Raw genomic sequence first — 16,124 nt, forward strand, 5'->3', positions numbered from 1 at the left:
CAAAATTAAAATCTAATAATCAATATTGTATATTTTAAAAAAAAATTATTTTATTTTTTTCAGATTATGTGCTTGTGTTGAAAATGAATCGAACGATTGCAATTCATAAATATTTATTGAAAACCTGCATTCTCATTACACTAATCATACTCTTGCTCACTCTACATATTCAAGTACCGGAGAAAAATCAGTTTATTAAGGATGTCAGCAACCAAATATCATTTTCTTTTAAACCCCAGGTAAACTTGTCAACACTACAGGTCGTAATCAGGTTTAACATTTCACAGATAGGACTAATTTTTAATAATTTCTTTAAAGGTCTAACAATTTTATCAAATGATTAAATTTATTAAAACAACAAACATTTTTCTCGGATTATAAGCCCGCGGCCGGGTTAATACAGCGGGATTTGCCAATATTAGAGAACTAAAACAATTTATATTTATTATTTTTAATGTCCAATCTATGCTAAACTTTTGATTTAAAAGTTTTCATTAAGAATACAAAAAGAGTTTTTACTTGAATTTTTTAAATGTTGTTCATTTTTAAAACTTCCCAAACTAAATGAACAAAAAATCAAGCAATTGAATTTAATTTTCTGTAAAAAAATGCTTTTTTTCCAGGCCAAGTTCGTTTCCTTCTTGCCACCTCACAAAATACAATCTAGGAATGAAGCATTGTACATCAAAAAACTAGAAAATCTGGAAAGGTGAGAAATTTATATATTTATTAATTTGGTTTTTTAAACTTTTTATTTTGTTATCATTATTTCATTGTTTTCAGAAATAATATTTTTGATTTTTCTATTTTGAGGTTTTAGCCATTATTCTGAATTGAAAAAAAATTTTCTCAATTGATGATTTACGATTAAAATGTAATATTTAGAGGAGTGTTGATCCCCCCTGAGGATGTATATACCCCTGTACCTGGAGCTATAAACCTTGGTTTAGTTATTGTAAAAATAGATAATTATGAAGGAAACAAAACTCTTGACGAAGAGTCATTTAGGTAACCTTAAAATAAACACGTTTATATTCCTTAAAAACAACAATTTCTGAGAATAGTTTAAAACGCTTTTAAGTTGTATTATAGCACGTTTTCACTTTTAAGTTATATTATAACACGTTTTCACTTTTAAGTTGTATTATGGCACGTTTTCACTTTTAAGTTGTATTATAGCACGTTACACTTTTAAGTTTTTTTATAGCACGTTTTCACTTTTAAGTTGTATTATAACACGTTTTCACTTTAAGTTGTAATATAGCACGTTTTCACTTCTAAGTTGTATTATAGCACGTTTTTACTTTTAAGTTGTATTATACATAGCAGTTTTCACTTTTAAGTTGTATTATAGCACGTTTTCACTTTAAGTTATATTATAACACGTTTTCACTTTTAAGTTGTATTATAGCACGTTTTCACTTTTGAATAGTGTTTATTTTGTTGTCCTTCCATGAACAACAAGTTGTTCGTTGAAAACTTTTGATTTGTGAATCTTTTTATTTTTTCAATTTAACTTCAAAATTTAAGAACGTTGCCGACAGCTCACTTAGTTCAATTTATGATTAAATATTTCATCCTTAGATATGGCTTTGTATATAAAGTGATGCGCACAATGAATCAATTACTGCAAAGAGCTGGTCCAACACCCATTCATTTTATCATAGGTTAGTTATTCAAACAAATATAACTTTTGTACTTTTGTAAAAATTTCAATATAAACTAGTCAGCACTAAAATTTTGGAATAAGAAAATCTTCATCTCCATTCATGTATTCATTTCGGGTTTTTTTAACAATTGCTTTGTATTCATTTTATTTTTCAAAGGAATTAAAATATGTCTACAAAAAAAATTTTAAGAAAGCTGAAAAAAATTTAATTAAAGAAAGTAAAAAAAAAATTGTAAAGAAAGTCGAAAAAATGTAATTGTAAAAGTCTTTTTTGTCTTTTTAAATTATTTTTATGCGCTTTTCTAAATTAGTGACTGATGTTAAAAGTTCAAGCTGGGCTGGAAGAATAGTTAGAACAACAATATCTCAACGCCTAGCTTTAGATATCATTCAGGTTAGTTTTTGGGAATCTATTTTTTTAAACTATATTTATATTTTTTCCAGTTCATATGTTCATAGATGCGGTAAAAATGTGTATGTATCTTATAGCATGTTTCTTCGTATAATTGCAAAAGAATTTTGAAAATCTTGAATTACGAAAATTTAATAAAAATAGTCATCTTGTATTTAAAAGCTTTCATTGAAATTTCTTTTTAGCAATTGAGAAAAAAATGTCTTGAATAATTTAGTTATTTTATAGACTAGATACTTCCAATGGAGAAAAATGCCGTCTCTTCCTCCTCTATACTTTAGTCTGGGTAAGCAGACAACATTTTCAAATCTTAATCTTGGGGAATTGTCTGTTGCTGTATTCTGGGATTGTTGATATATTTTAGAAAGTCAGTTTGAGGTAAAGTATCTTTAAAAATGTAATATCCTTTAAAACTTTTTTACGTATCGAATTTGGAGCTCACCTTTAAATCGTGTATTTCTATAGAAAAATAAGCTAAAGCTAAAATGTGTCTAGGAGAAGAAACGTCGATTTCTCAGTCTTCATTTAACAGAAATGTTTAGAGAACATTTTTGTGAATGGTGTAATTAGAACATTTTTATTTAATTTCTTTTCTCTACGTTGGCAAATTAAATTGTCTGAAATGGGTGGACTAAGACTTTTCAATTATTTAAGCAAAATTATCATAAATCTATTTAAGTTCTTATATTTCAAAGCACTTTTAAAATCACAAGAGTGGGAATTTTTTGTGTCCTAGATCTGTGTTTTCAGCGTTCAGAAGTTTTATTTGTGATATTGAGTGATATTCGCTTTACCTAAACAGCTATCAATATATCGGAATTAAAATGATGGTTTAGTGGATTCAGGAGAGATTCTGAAACTGAATCCTGTATTTAATATGATCTTGGTTTAGTGGATTCAGGAGAGATTCTGAAACTGAATCTCGGATTTAATATTATCATTGTTGAGTGGATTCAGGAGAGATTCTGAAAATGAATCCCGGATTTAATATTACCTGGGTTAAGTGGATTTAAGAGAGATTCTGAAACCGAATCCTGGATTTAATATTATCTTGGTTTTGTGGATTCAGGAGAGATTCTGAAACTGAATCCTGGATTTAATATTATCTTGGTTTTGTGGATTCAGGAGATTTTCGGAAACGGTATCTCGGATTTAATACTAGCTGGGTTTAGTGGATTCAGGAGAGATTCTGAAGCTGAATCCTGGATTTAATATTATCTTGGTTTAGTGGACTCAGAAGAGATTCTGAAACTGAATCCTGGATTTAATATTATCTTGGTTTAGTGGATTCAGGAGAGATTCTGAAGCTGAATCCTGGATTTGATATTATCTTGGTTTAGTGAATTTAGGAGAGATTCTGAAAGAGAATCCTGGATTTAATATTATCTTGGTTTAGTGGATTCAGGAGAGATTCGGAAACGGTATCTCGGATTTAATATTACCTGGGTTTATTGGATTTAGGAGAGATTCTGAAACTGAATCCTTGATTTAATATTATCTTGGTTTAGTGGACTCAGAAGAGATTCTGAAACTGAATCCTGGATTTAATATTATCTTGGTTTAGTGGATTCAGGAGAGATTCTGAAACTGAATCCTGGATTTAATATTATCTTGGTTTAGTGGATTCAGGAGAGATTCTGAAGCTGAATCCTGGATTTGATATTATCTTGGTTTAGTGAATTTAGGAGAGATTCTGAAAGAGAATCCTGGATTTAATATTATCTTGGTTTAGTGGATTCAGGAGAGATTCGGAAATTGAATCCTGGATTTAATATTATCTTGGTTTAGTGGATTCAGGAGAGATTCTGAAACTGAATCCTGGATTTAATCAAGGAATGAAGGAAAATCTAATGCCAACAGATAAAACGGTAAAACCTATTTGATTTTTTCTTTATATTTTAAACCTTTGTTCTGAAAACATCTTGATCTTTAAGCAATGGAGAAAAGCCTTGAAAGGACATGTGCATAGTACGTCGTACAAACATGTATTATGTATTCTATAATGTGCCAATCAAAATGAAAATTAGAATAGTAGTTGTTTTTATCTATTTTAAAAACATTTTGATGTTCGATTTTGTAAGGGGTTATAAGTGTAAAAGCTAACTTTTAAAATTTTAATTCTTTCTGTTTATTTCTTTAAGTTTTAATTGTTAAGGATAAGTACAGATCAGATTTCTACTATATAGCACCAAACTATCATAAAGCTTTCTTATCTCTGGATAGAGCAGTTTTTATTGATGCTACTGATCTTGAGTTCACAATAGATATTAAAGGTAGAAACAAATAACTATATATTTTCATTCATGTTCATATCATTTTATACATCTTAAAACTAAACAAAATTGAAATTGGTAACACTGAATAGAAAAATGTATTTACGAACCTATTGTTTTTTAAGGAAAAAATTTCGCTATTAACAACTACCATTTTCCCAATGTATGGCGTATGTGGTTCAAAAGAAATTGTAAGTTTTCAATTTTGGTTTGAAAAATTTCATTAGTTTAGAATGGAGATATTGCTGAAAATGTTAAATACCAAGACGACATTCAAGCACTTTTATGTGAAAAGTATTCTCTATTGTTGTAAAGATAAATATAGGCACTGCCCTTTGTAAAATTGCTAACCATCATTTTATTTTCACAACTTAAAAACAGAACCCGAGTTTAACGGTCGTCTTCATATTACATATTTTCAAGGGTTTTATTGATTAAAGTTTTTGGGAATTTATATTTGGGAAGTCGTCAGTTTTGAGAAGATCAATAATTGTGTCGGAAATTAATATTTTTGACTTCACTGGAATCTCCGGTTCTTTTTATATACCGGGTCGATCCTACTTTGAACCTGACAGAGCAAGCAGTACAGACACATACAAAAAATATATATGCCAAAACGGGACAGTACTCCAAATGAACGATATATATATGCCAAAACGGGACAGTACTCCAAATATATATGCCAAAACGGGACAGTACTCCAAATATATATGCCAACACGGGACAGTACTCCAAATATATATGCCAAAACGGGACAGTACTCCAAATATATATGCCAAAACGGGACAGTACTCCAAATATATATGCCAACACGGGACAGTACTCAAAATATATATGCCAAAACGGGACAGTACTCCAAATATAAATGCCAAAACGGGACAGTACTCCAAATATATATTCCAAAACGGGACAGTACTCCAAATATATATGCCAACACGGGACAGTACTCCAAATATATATGCCAACACGGGACAGTACTCCAAATATATATGCCAAAACGGGACAGTACTCCAAATATATATGCCAAAACGGGACAGTACTCCAAATATATATGCCAAAACGGGACAGTACTCCAAATATATATGCCAAAACGGGACAGTACTCCAAATAAATATGCCAAAACGGGACATTACTCCAAGTGAACGATCCATTTAAAGTGAAAATTATGTGATTTGACTACCCTTTGTCGGTTGCCACTTCTAATTTGAATTAGAATTTTCTATTACAAGTGAAATAATCATAGATTTATATATTTATTTTATTTCTAGAGCTGTATAATGAATACTATGCACTTGATCAAACTGAGGCAATAATGTCTTTAAGTTTGGATCTTGCGCCTCATTACTTCCTCTTCCTCTCAGACTACAGGAAAAAGAATCCAGGAACAGTATTCGGTCAGCCTGGTAGATACCAGGTATACAATCAACCCGGTAGATATCAAGGGTAAACAATCAACCCGTTAGATACCAGGTACACAATCAACTTGGTAGATACCAGGTATAAAATCCTACCGGTAGATACCAGGTATACAATTAACCCGGTAAAAACCAGGTACACAATCAACCCGGTAAATACCAGGTATACAATTAACCCGGTAGATACCAGGTATACAATTAACCCGGTAGATTATCAGGTATACATTAAAAAATGTTTGATATAGTATTTCTAAAAAGAGGCTGTAAAATTCATAAATTTCTAGTAACTCTTCATTTTTAGAGAAGAAGGTCCGATTCACAACGTACTTTACTGAATACTTTTTGCCTGATCACGAATTTATCTCTTTTTAAAAATCAAGCATTTTAAATTTTAGATTGCGGTTTCTCTGGTAAAGTTACTTTCGCATTTCTAGTGCAGAAACAATTGATTACGTTTTGCAACAGCAGTCCCACTCAGAAACAAATCCATTAATAAACTGAAAACTAAAAAATATAAACATATTGCAATTGATGAGTAATTAAAGGTTGACAAAAAATGTCATTTTATTTTATTTCAATAAACAAAATATTTTTCGTTTCTCTCTTAAAATATTTTCTTGGATTCCTGAGGCAACCTTATTTTTGAAATATTTTGCTTAAGACTACAATCACAAAGCTGCCCCAGCCTGTGTTTTGTGCTTTCATAAATACCGATAGGAAACTAAATAATTTTCATTTCTTCAGGAAATAAACATAGATATCCTCGATCTTTATTTTCAGGGATTTAATACTGGAGTAGTTCTCTACAGGTTTGACAGGATGAGAGAGAACGAGGTTTACAATAGTTTTCTGACAAGGGAGAAGGTTAACTTTCTTATTCAGAAGTAAGCATAAATTATGCTCTTAGGTTTTCTTCATTAGATATCGAACAAAATTGCTACATTTTTTTCCTCCGAAGTTTTAGATTTTTTTAGCGAACCAATTCTTTTTCAACTCTGATAGTTTTTGGAAGTTGAATTATCAGACATTTTTGAATTTTGCGGTCTGCAAATAATCAAACTTTGATAATTGTGATATTAATTTTGAGTTTTAATTTTCTTTCTAGGTTTGGATTCCAAATAAGTTTAGCAGAACAAGATTTTTTCACAAACCTTGGATTTATTCATCCTGAACTTTTCCATATTCTTCCTTGTACTTTCAACAAACAGGAATCTATTCAGGTTAGAAGCAGGGGGGGGGGNNAATGATAATGATAATAATAATGATAATGATAATGATAATGATAATGATAATGATAACGATAACGATAATGATAATGATAATGATAATGATGATGATAACGATAATGATAATGATAATGATAATTTTGATATTCGTGATAATTGAATTGAATTTGAATATGATTTATATTTCAAATTAAATCCTTCATTTATCCAGAATCTTCATATTTCAGTACAACGCAGCACCTTTTGAAAGTATCTTCAATGCGTACCATGACTGTGTTCCTAAAAAGGATATCAAGGTATAGGATCGTTTTTATGACAGTTTGCACTAAAAATGCGCAAAGATTTACTTCATTAAATTAAACACGTATTTACACAATTTCAATTTAAAAAAAATATATACATTTTATTCATGATTACTTTTCTTTAATAAATGAGTTTTTTAATGGAAAAGGCCGTGTGGTGCATGGTCATTAATTATTTATGAGGAAGTTAGGTACTTTTTGAATAATTTATCTATATTATAATATTATAATATTAATAATATTAATATATTATAATATAATAATATTATATAATATTAAGATATAAAAAGAAGTGTTGACTTTTCATAATAAGCAAGAAAAAAATTTAAAATTACAATTTTGTATTATTTTTTACTGTTTTCCCCTTGCGCTATAACTATTAAACGTATGGAGCACTAAAATTTTACTTTCAAATTACCGGTTTCCCAAATTCCTTTTTTTTTGAAGATTTTTCATTTGAACGGGTGCGGACCAAATCACAAGGATTGTGGGCAAAACCCAGCTCCGGGATCTAAATTCTACAATGATACAAAATCACAATTTCTACATATGGATATGCAGGTAATTGCTTATCATAGAAAATTAGTCAAACTAAATTTTGGCGACCTAAAATTGGCCTAAAATTGGCCTTAAATGCTTAGGCTGACCTGTAAAGTTGAATAAGAATATTGTAGTGTATATTCGACATCCGTGAATGTCATAAATTATTGATTATTATTAGTGTCCTTAATTATTTCTTGTTTCCTTTTTTAACATCATCATTTTTTTATCCATCTTTTTTCATCTAACTCATCCCTGGTGAATGAAGTCAGGATCGAATATAAAATTGTCAGGTATTCTGGATGAGTCAAGTGAGTTTGGCAACGAATGACTGGAAGTGGCTGGAGAGATATTATGTGGATGAATTGGAGAAGTTTAGAAAGCTCCAGACATAGCAGGCACCAGACTTAAGCATGTGCGTGATCACACAAATAAAATGTGCGTGAATTTGATTAAAAATGTTGTTTTTATCTCACATAATTAAATAAAATCTGTGAACTGCAGTTGAGCCTCAAGAAAATATTTACATGCCCAAACCTTCATCTGAGTAACAATAAGGAAGATGTCGTCGTTTCGAAATAGATACATTCTGCCAATTTTCTTCCTAGTATGGGCTGCATAGATCTGATCAATCCCATTTGTCCTAAATAAACGATTGAAAACCATAAAAAAAGAAGAGAAAACAAGGATATCTTTATCTTATCTTATCTAGGTTTTCAGAGCACTGCAGTTGTGAGAGGTTTTGATTAGAATTTTTAAAAGGAACTGAGTTTTCTAATTTGTTATTTTGTGATATTTATTGTGATATTTAAAAAAGATAATTCTTATTTTACAATATCCAAAGTATACTACATTGTGTTGCAATTAGTTATGAAGATTAGAAAATCAGAAATTTTGGCAAAAACTCAGTTCCATTGTCTCATTCCATTTTTAACCAAATTCTGTTTAACCCTAACAAAATGTGTTATTCTGTAGATAGTTTAAGATGGCGCTAATCTACAAAAAGCTATTCACAGTGACAACTTTTAATTGAAACAATTTAAACTGAGAAAAGATCTGTCTCATATTTTTGCAATATCTCATAAACCTTTAGAGATATTCAACTGAAATTAACCCCTAGCTTCGGAACACAAAATCTAAGGATTAGTGCATGTGCTTTCTTAAGAGATGAACAATATTGATAACATAATTTTTTACTTAAAGGGACATTTAGTTCATGCATGTGCAATACTCATTGGTCTGCCATAATCAATAACTTTAATATTTGAAAAATTTCTAACAGTGGGTATTGTACAGGTATTCTGGATGAACGCTGTAACAAGAGCTACGGGAAATAAAGCTTGGGAACAAAATTATTATTACGATAAACTTAAACTATTCCGCCATCTTCAGCAAGATCCTTGATAATTAAGCATATTTAACAAGATCCTTAATAATTAAGCATATTTAACAAGATCCTTGATAATTAAACATATTTAACAAGATCCTTGATAATTAAACATATTCAACAAGATCCGTGATAATTAAACATATTTAACAAGATTCTTGATAATTAAACATATTTAACAAGATCCTTGATAATTTAACATATTTAACAAGATTATTGATGACTAAACATATTTAACAAGATCCTTGATAATTAAAAATATTTATCAAGATCCTTGATAATTAAGCATATTTAACAAGATCCTTGATAATTAGACATATTTATCAAGATCTTTGATAATTAAGTAACATCGTAAAAACATGACTTTTCATTTTTATTTGCCAAGCTAAAGTTATCCTATTATCCTATATCTATTCGACTAAACCTTGTGTCTAAAAACGACTATACAATCTTTCAAAAAATTAAATGTTCATCACATTTATTGAATAACTTTGCAGTAAAAATAAAATTGTTAGTTGTATGTAAAGCCTAAAGGGGCTGTAAATTACCCTCCATGAGAAGATGGCAACTCCCGATTCACAATGGTTCTCTTAAAACCTTTATCTGATTAATGATGTTGAACATATTGTCCTTTTTTCTGGGTTTAAACGGACTGTAAATAAAAAGTAAAAGGGGTATCTCCGTCTGTATCACGTGACAATGATACTGCATTGCCGTTGGTAGGAGTTCTGATCACGTGATACAGACGTATCAATTATATTTATTTAAAAAGGAAAATTATTAAATTCAATTTTTCAGGTTCCTCTGGGATATCGTCGCTTTCAGATTGGTTGCTTATTTGCTGAATATGATCTGTTTAAAACTTAGAATCGTATACCAAACTGATAAATATAAATTTTGGTAAAATTTGACACAGTTTTATGTAAATTTCTCTAGACAGGGACATAAGATAAAAGTATAACTTTATATAGGTCTCGATCAACTCCTGAAATGCTCAGGTTTCAGATTATAACCCCTTTCATTTTTCCTTTACAGTCCCTTTCAAAGAAATTAAATTCTGATCATTCCATACGTTTTCCTGCATTAGAAATGCGTTTTTTACTTTCATTGATATCTAATTCACACCCGATCAGACAGTTTAGGATACTCTTGTGAATCCAACTTTGCCATTTTTGCATGGAGGGTCACTTGAAATTACGCTTACAGTCCCTTTAAGCTAAAATATATTTTAAATCATCCCGGCTCTTTTTAACTGCTGCACGCTTTCTATTTCATAAAAGAATAATAATAAAGATTTATGCATTTTTTTAAATATTGCAAAAAAAAGCATTATTTGTGATATGCAACGTAGTTTAATTGTAAAATGTAGACAATTCAGGGGATATTAGTTTCAAAACAAACACTTGGCCCATTTCTAACACTGAGTGTTAGAAATGGGCCAAATCTGTAAAGTTTTCTTTTTAAAGAGTATATATCTTTAAATCCAAGAGGAGTAGAACAAAATTACACCATTTATTAATAAAAAATGGCTAAAACTATTGAAACAATAAACGTCAATTTTAAACTAATAATATAAGGTGCGAGAATTAGTTTTTGATGATTTTTGATTTCATTTTCGAACATATCCCTATTTTGAAACAATTAATGGATTTCAGCTCATGTCGCGTTTTCGAAACATACCCTGGTTTTGAGACAATTACCGGATTTCAGCACATGTCGGGTTTTCGGAACATATCCTGGTTTTGAGACAATTACCGGAATAGGTTTTATCATCGACTTTTACTCTGGATATGGGCCGGGATCCCAAAAACCCAGTCTTTCAATTTGTGCCCATTTCTAACACTCAGTGTTAGTTTTGGATCTAATGTCCCCTGTAATTTGTAAATAGTCTCTAAGTTTTGATATTTTATTGAAATTGTAACAAACTATGATCAGAAAACATCTCTCAATTACTCCAAACAATAATTTTTGCCTTAATGTATTTTGGCATGTTTAATGGAGTAAAGTTTAAAAAGAACAATTCACGGAACTTCAAGCCTCTGTAAACTTTTCATTTTTAAATAATTAAAAAAGGTATCCTTTTTTCCTGTTTATATTTTTGTTAATATTTTAAACTAATAATGCGATATTTAATGATCGATTTATTTTGTTGAATTGTTTTCATGTTTTCATGTGAGGTTTTCACAAAAAAATCATAAATGGAGATGGTGGTAATGAAATTAGATTTTGAAATGAATTATGAAAGACGATGAAGAGGAATTTATTCCGAAAATTTTTTTCTCAAAAACAAAGTGTGATAGGATGGAATTTATACTTTGCCGCAAACTCTGATTTTCAGATCACTATATCTTTGCAAACCAATATTGGAGACTTAAATAACTATTAATTCTGTTAGATGAAACTACCTAATTTTGAAATATCAAAAGTTTCCATCGGAAGGTTTCAAAGATATAGAGATTTAAAAAAGTGTTGAATTTGTACCAAGATCTCAGTTACTTTCCAGTAACCATGTTAAGAAAATACTTCAAAAGAAGACGACATTAAATGTAAATGATTCCATGGGAAGACGATGGTTCAACGGATGCGGTTTAATAAAATATAAAATAAGATTTAATCAAGAAAAACAAACTTAGTAATTGATTAGTTAGCATTATATGAGAACTACAAACATATTGTTTTTTTCCTTTAATTTTCATGTATAATTACTAATTAGCCTCCACCGTGCAGTAGTTGGTCAATATTTTGTTTATGTATGATCCATGCAGATAATAAATTTGTCAGTAGAGAATGAAATAGATATTTGAATGGGTTGGATTATTTTCAGATAATGAATAATGTCAGTTATTGTGTTAGCCAAAAAGACGACATTGTTCCTTGTTGCAGCAGTTGTTTTCTACATACTACTATTTGTAACAAATACAAGGTAAAAATTATCAATCTATGGACGACTTCAAAGACATTTTAAATCCCTTTGAAGACGCAGAAAATTACATGCATCCTTTAAAATGTCGATCTTTTTATTCAATTAGATAAATTAAATTAAAGACTCATTTAAAAAGTTTTAAATTATTTTTTAATAGCAAAGATACCTTTATTCAGAAATCCTCAAAATGGCAGAGAAGACAAATACAAAAAATACGTCACATGAAGTCAAAATCCTTTAAAAGATAAATTAGAATTGTTTTGATAGTTTAACTGAAGTTATTGTTTTAGTTACAAGACAGCCTAATTCAGTACTCGCAATGTTTCTGTCCTATCTAAAGTGTATTTAATGTTTTTGATTTGATGCAACAGAATATTCTATAAAAAATAGTTTTTGTTTTATCAAAAAACAACTAATAATTATTTTTAAAAATGAGTTATAATATGTTACGCTTGTTTTAATCTATTGGAGTTAATTTTCATTCTAGTTTGTATAAACAGTAGGATCTATTTAACTGTGAAATAGAAAGACGACATTTGAGGCATCTAAATACGTATATTTCTTGTTGTTTGAAACAAATAGTTTAACCAGCAGCGAGGAAATTAACTTATTAAGAAAAATGAGTTCACAGCGGAAAGGCTGTTTTTCTTGTTAGTTTTGACCATTTTAGGTTATAACTTAAGTCTTCAGTCGTCTTCCTCTTCCACAGTTTTATGGGTCACACTGTGTTTGTTATTGACGTTTATCATGTTTGTAATAGAAATCAGTTCCGAGATATCAAAGAAAACTCATGGACGCATAATGCTAATCAGGTCATTTAAAAGATTGTATATATAACAAATTTGTCTTTCTAAGCATTTTATTATTTGTTGTATATTTTCCCTGGTAGCTACGTGATTCAATTTTTTCAGCTATCTTATTTTTGTCTTATTTATTATTTGATCTTCTTAATGCATAATGGCATCATACCCGTAGTTGCATCATACCAGGCTGTTTTAAAATTCAGAACGTTTCAAAACAACATATTTTCAACAACATATCAACTAATACCATACCAGACCAGTATAGCTTAAACATCAATTTTAGTGAAATGGGTCATTTTTCTGCACAATTGCTCTGTTTCATGTATATTGGACTTCTTAAAATCATAATCATTAAAGAAATAATTAAAAATTTGATTTTTGATTTTTAGATTGCTTACAACAAGTTTAGACAGGTGGTTCCTACAAATTCTCACCTTTATGTTGAAAAATTAGAAAAATTGCGCGGGTAGATATTTTTATATGAATAACTATTAATAATATTATTATTTTGATTCACATTTTGTTAAAAAAGAAAAATATAAAAAATAAATAAGTTTAGTTTTCTTTAATTAAATTAAATGGTTCTAGAAAAATTCGAAATATTTAATTTGGGAAAATCCGCGAACCAAATAAACTTTAAACATTGTATTGTAGCACGATATAATTAAATTGAGCTAGAAATGAGAATGAATGATAAAGTGCTTAATAGTTATATACAGAGTGGTAGCCAGAAAACAATGGAATTGGAAAACGACATTATAGCAATACTTAAGTGCTTTTGAGGTTGTTACAAAGCAAATAGTTTTATTACAAACTCATTAAACTACTAATTAAGTGAAATGGATCTGTTTACACTCCACAATTGCTGTATCTCATATGTTCATTGGACTATTTAAAGTCATAATTTAAGTCTAAAAGTCGTCTTCGTTTTCCAAAGTTTTCTGGTAATCACTGTATATCAAATTTTTTTTATTTACAGCGGAGTACTGACAAAATGTAGGGATGTGCATTCTCCAACCGTCAAGCATTTAAACACTCCGTCCATTCGCCCTCCGCTAGCATGGATCAATATAGGGATGGTTTTAGTCAACCTTAACCCTCAACCATCAACTTTACTTCAAGATCTACGGTACTTACATACAGTGATGACCACAATACTCTGGAATAGAAACACGACTTTTAGACTCAAGTTATACCTTTGAATAGTCTTATTAGCATGGGAAATAGCAGTTGTGCGCTGTAAACAGATCCATTTCACTAAATTGGTGATTTGATAATTGTCCGTAAAACTGTTTGCCTTGTACCAACATCAAATACGCTTTAGTATTGCTGTAAAGTCGTCTTACTATTCCTTTTCTTGGTTATCACTGTAGTTTTCTTTCTTTTGCAGATTTGTTTTCTTTGCCAAATCATTGAGTTTATCAATAATGGACTTATACAAGACAGATTAATCCTGAAGTATATTTCCACGAGTTGAAAGTTTTCGTTAAAGTCAAATTCTTTGTTGATAACCTAAAGTTTCTGAAGGAATTTTATTCAAAGAAAATAAGAATGTAAAATTTCAAAGTGTTTAAATAATCCAAATTATATTATTAAGAAGAACTGAATGCACATCTTAATATGAAATGCATAAACATTAACAAAATATCCTGTAGTAAGAACTGTTTAGAAGGGTTCTAGGAAGTTCAAAGTTTTAAATTTTAGTTGCATCACATTCTCATGTTTTGATACATTATGGGGTTAGAGCAGTTTAGAAGTTGCCACTTGGAAAATTCTAAATTTAGAAAAACAATTTGATCTCTGTATAGCATTGCTATTACTTATTAGTTAAATTTGTTGTTTTCTAGGTCTAAGTTTAGTTTGCAGACTAGAAACTTGAATATAATGCTGGATTATATTTTCTAGGTCTAAGTTTAGTTTGCAGATGACCAGAAACCTGAATATAATGCTGGAATATATTTTCTAGGTCTAAGTTTAGTTTGTAGACTACTAGAAACCTGAATATAATGCTGGAATATATTTTCTAGGTCTAAGTTTAGTTTGTAGACTACTAGAAACCTGAATATAATGCTGGAATATATTTTCTAGGTCTAAGTTTAGTTTGTAGACTACTAGAAACCTGAATATAATGCTGGAATATATTTTCTAGGTCTAAGTTTAGTTTGTAGACTACTAGAAACCTGAATATAATGCTGGAATATATTTTCTAGGTCTAAGTTTAGTTTGTAGACTACTAGAAACCTGAATATAATGCTGGAATATATTTTCTAGGTCTAAGTTTAGTTTGTAGACTACTAGAAACCTGAATATAATGCTGGAATATATTTTCTAGGTCTAAGTTTAGTTTGTAGACTACTAGAAACCTGAATATAATGCTGGAATATATTTTCTAGGTCTAAGTTTAGTTTGTAGACTACTAGAAACCTGAATATAATGCTGGAATATATTTTCTAGGTCTAAGTTTAGTTTGTAGACTACTAGAAACCTGAATATAATGCTGGAATATATTTTCTAGGTCTAAGTTTAGTTTGTAGACTACTAGAAACCTGAATATAATGCTGGAATATATTTTCTAGGTCTAAGTTTAGTTTGTAGACTACTAGAAACCTGAATATAATGCTGGAATATATTTTCTAGGTCTAAGTTTAGTTTGTAGACTACTAGAAACCTGAATATAATGCTGGAATATATTTTCTAGGTCTAAGTTTAGTTTGTAGACTACTAGAAACCTGAATATAATGCTGGAATATATTTTCTAGGTCTAAGTTTAGTTTGCAGACTANATTTGTTTCATTAAGTACAATATGCAGTATACATTGTTGATACAATAGTACGCATTTAGTGTTATCACGCATAAACAAAGTGATAAATTAGCAACAATCCAGAGAATAAAATGACATGCATACGACAGAGATGGTGCTTTGTGCTCATTATCTCAAGACCTCTAAATTTATACCTGTCTGCATATCTATATATATATTATCGTTGTATTCAACTCTTTGAAGCTGCGAACATCACAGCAGCTTTCGTTTTGTGCAGACCAATGATTAAGCATTACAGCTGTCATACATTTTTAAATAAATTTCAAGACGACATTTCATGCTCTCCTGCTTTGCATTCTTATATGCGAGATTGTCTGTACAAGGTTACCTAATACCCACTAAGACGAGTTTA

The 16,124-nt window shown here is 29.8% G+C and overlaps 2 protein-coding genes across 5 annotated transcripts; both read left to right on the top strand.

Annotated features, from left to right (window-relative positions):
* Position 1: 1 nt before the first annotated feature.
* LOC111699261 (uncharacterized) lies at positions 2–10,025 on the top strand. Of its 4 annotated transcripts, none has more exons than XM_023469882.1 (15): positions 2–239; positions 624–709; positions 886–1,008; positions 1,585–1,667; positions 1,981–2,063; positions 2,310–2,367; positions 3,870–3,949; positions 4,237–4,354; positions 5,623–5,768; positions 6,550–6,653; positions 6,875–6,989; positions 7,223–7,291; positions 7,745–7,858; positions 8,131–8,275; positions 9,134–9,222. In XM_023469882.1, the coding sequence occupies exons 1-14, from the start codon at positions 84–86 to the stop codon at positions 8,230–8,232; spliced, it is 1,437 nt and encodes a 478-aa protein (XP_023325650.1). In that variant the 5' UTR covers positions 2–83; the 3' UTR covers positions 8,233–8,275; positions 9,134–9,222. The 4 variants fall into 4 exon arrangements, with proteins under 4 accessions (XP_023325650.1, XP_023325651.1, XP_023325648.1 ...); XM_023469883.1 differs by having other exon boundaries at positions 8,131–8,252; positions 9,134–9,218; XM_023469880.1 differs by lacking the exon at positions 8,131–8,275 and having other exon boundaries at positions 9,134–10,025.
* Positions 10,026–12,052: 2,027 nt separating this feature from the next.
* LOC111699267 (uncharacterized) lies at positions 12,053–15,697 on the top strand. Its single transcript, XM_023469888.1, has 5 exons — positions 12,053–12,147; positions 12,908–12,959; positions 13,340–13,416; positions 13,930–14,079; positions 14,798–15,697. Exons 1-5 carry the CDS (start codon positions 12,059–12,061, stop codon positions 14,853–14,855), a joined length of 426 nt encoding a protein of 141 aa, XP_023325656.1. The 5' UTR covers positions 12,053–12,058; the 3' UTR covers positions 14,856–15,697.
* The last annotated feature ends 427 nt before the right edge of the window (positions 15,698–16,124 follow it).

This window comes from Eurytemora carolleeae, unplaced genomic scaffold (assembly GCF_000591075.1).
Source record: "Eurytemora carolleeae unplaced genomic scaffold, Eaff_2.0 scaffold269, whole genome shotgun sequence".
NCBI lineage: Eukaryota > Metazoa > Arthropoda > Copepoda > Calanoida > Temoridae > Eurytemora > Eurytemora carolleeae.

Excerpts from the sequence above, each read along its gene's own strand:
- LOC111699261 (XM_023469880.1), top strand. The coding sequence starts at position 84 with ATGAATCGAACGATTGCAATTCATAAATATTTATTGAAAACCTGCATT. Across the intron at positions 240-623 it reads CATTTTCTTTTAAACCCCAG|GCCAAGTTCGTTTCCTTCTT; the intron begins GTAAACTTGTCA and ends CTTTTTTTCCAG. Across the intron at positions 7,859-9,133 it reads TTCTACATATGGATATGCAG|GTATTCTGGATGAACGCTGT; the intron begins GTAATTGCTTAT and ends GGTATTGTACAG.
- LOC111699267 (XM_023469888.1), top strand. The coding sequence starts at position 12,059 with ATGTCAGTTATTGTGTTAGCCAAAAAGACGACATTGTTCCTTGTTGCA. Across the intron at positions 12,960-13,339 it reads GGACGCATAATGCTAATCAG|ATTGCTTACAACAAGTTTAG; the intron begins GTCATTTAAAAG and ends TTTGATTTTTAG. Across the intron at positions 13,417-13,929 it reads AAATTAGAAAAATTGCGCGG|CGGAGTACTGACAAAATGTA; the intron begins GTAGATATTTTT and ends TTTTATTTACAG.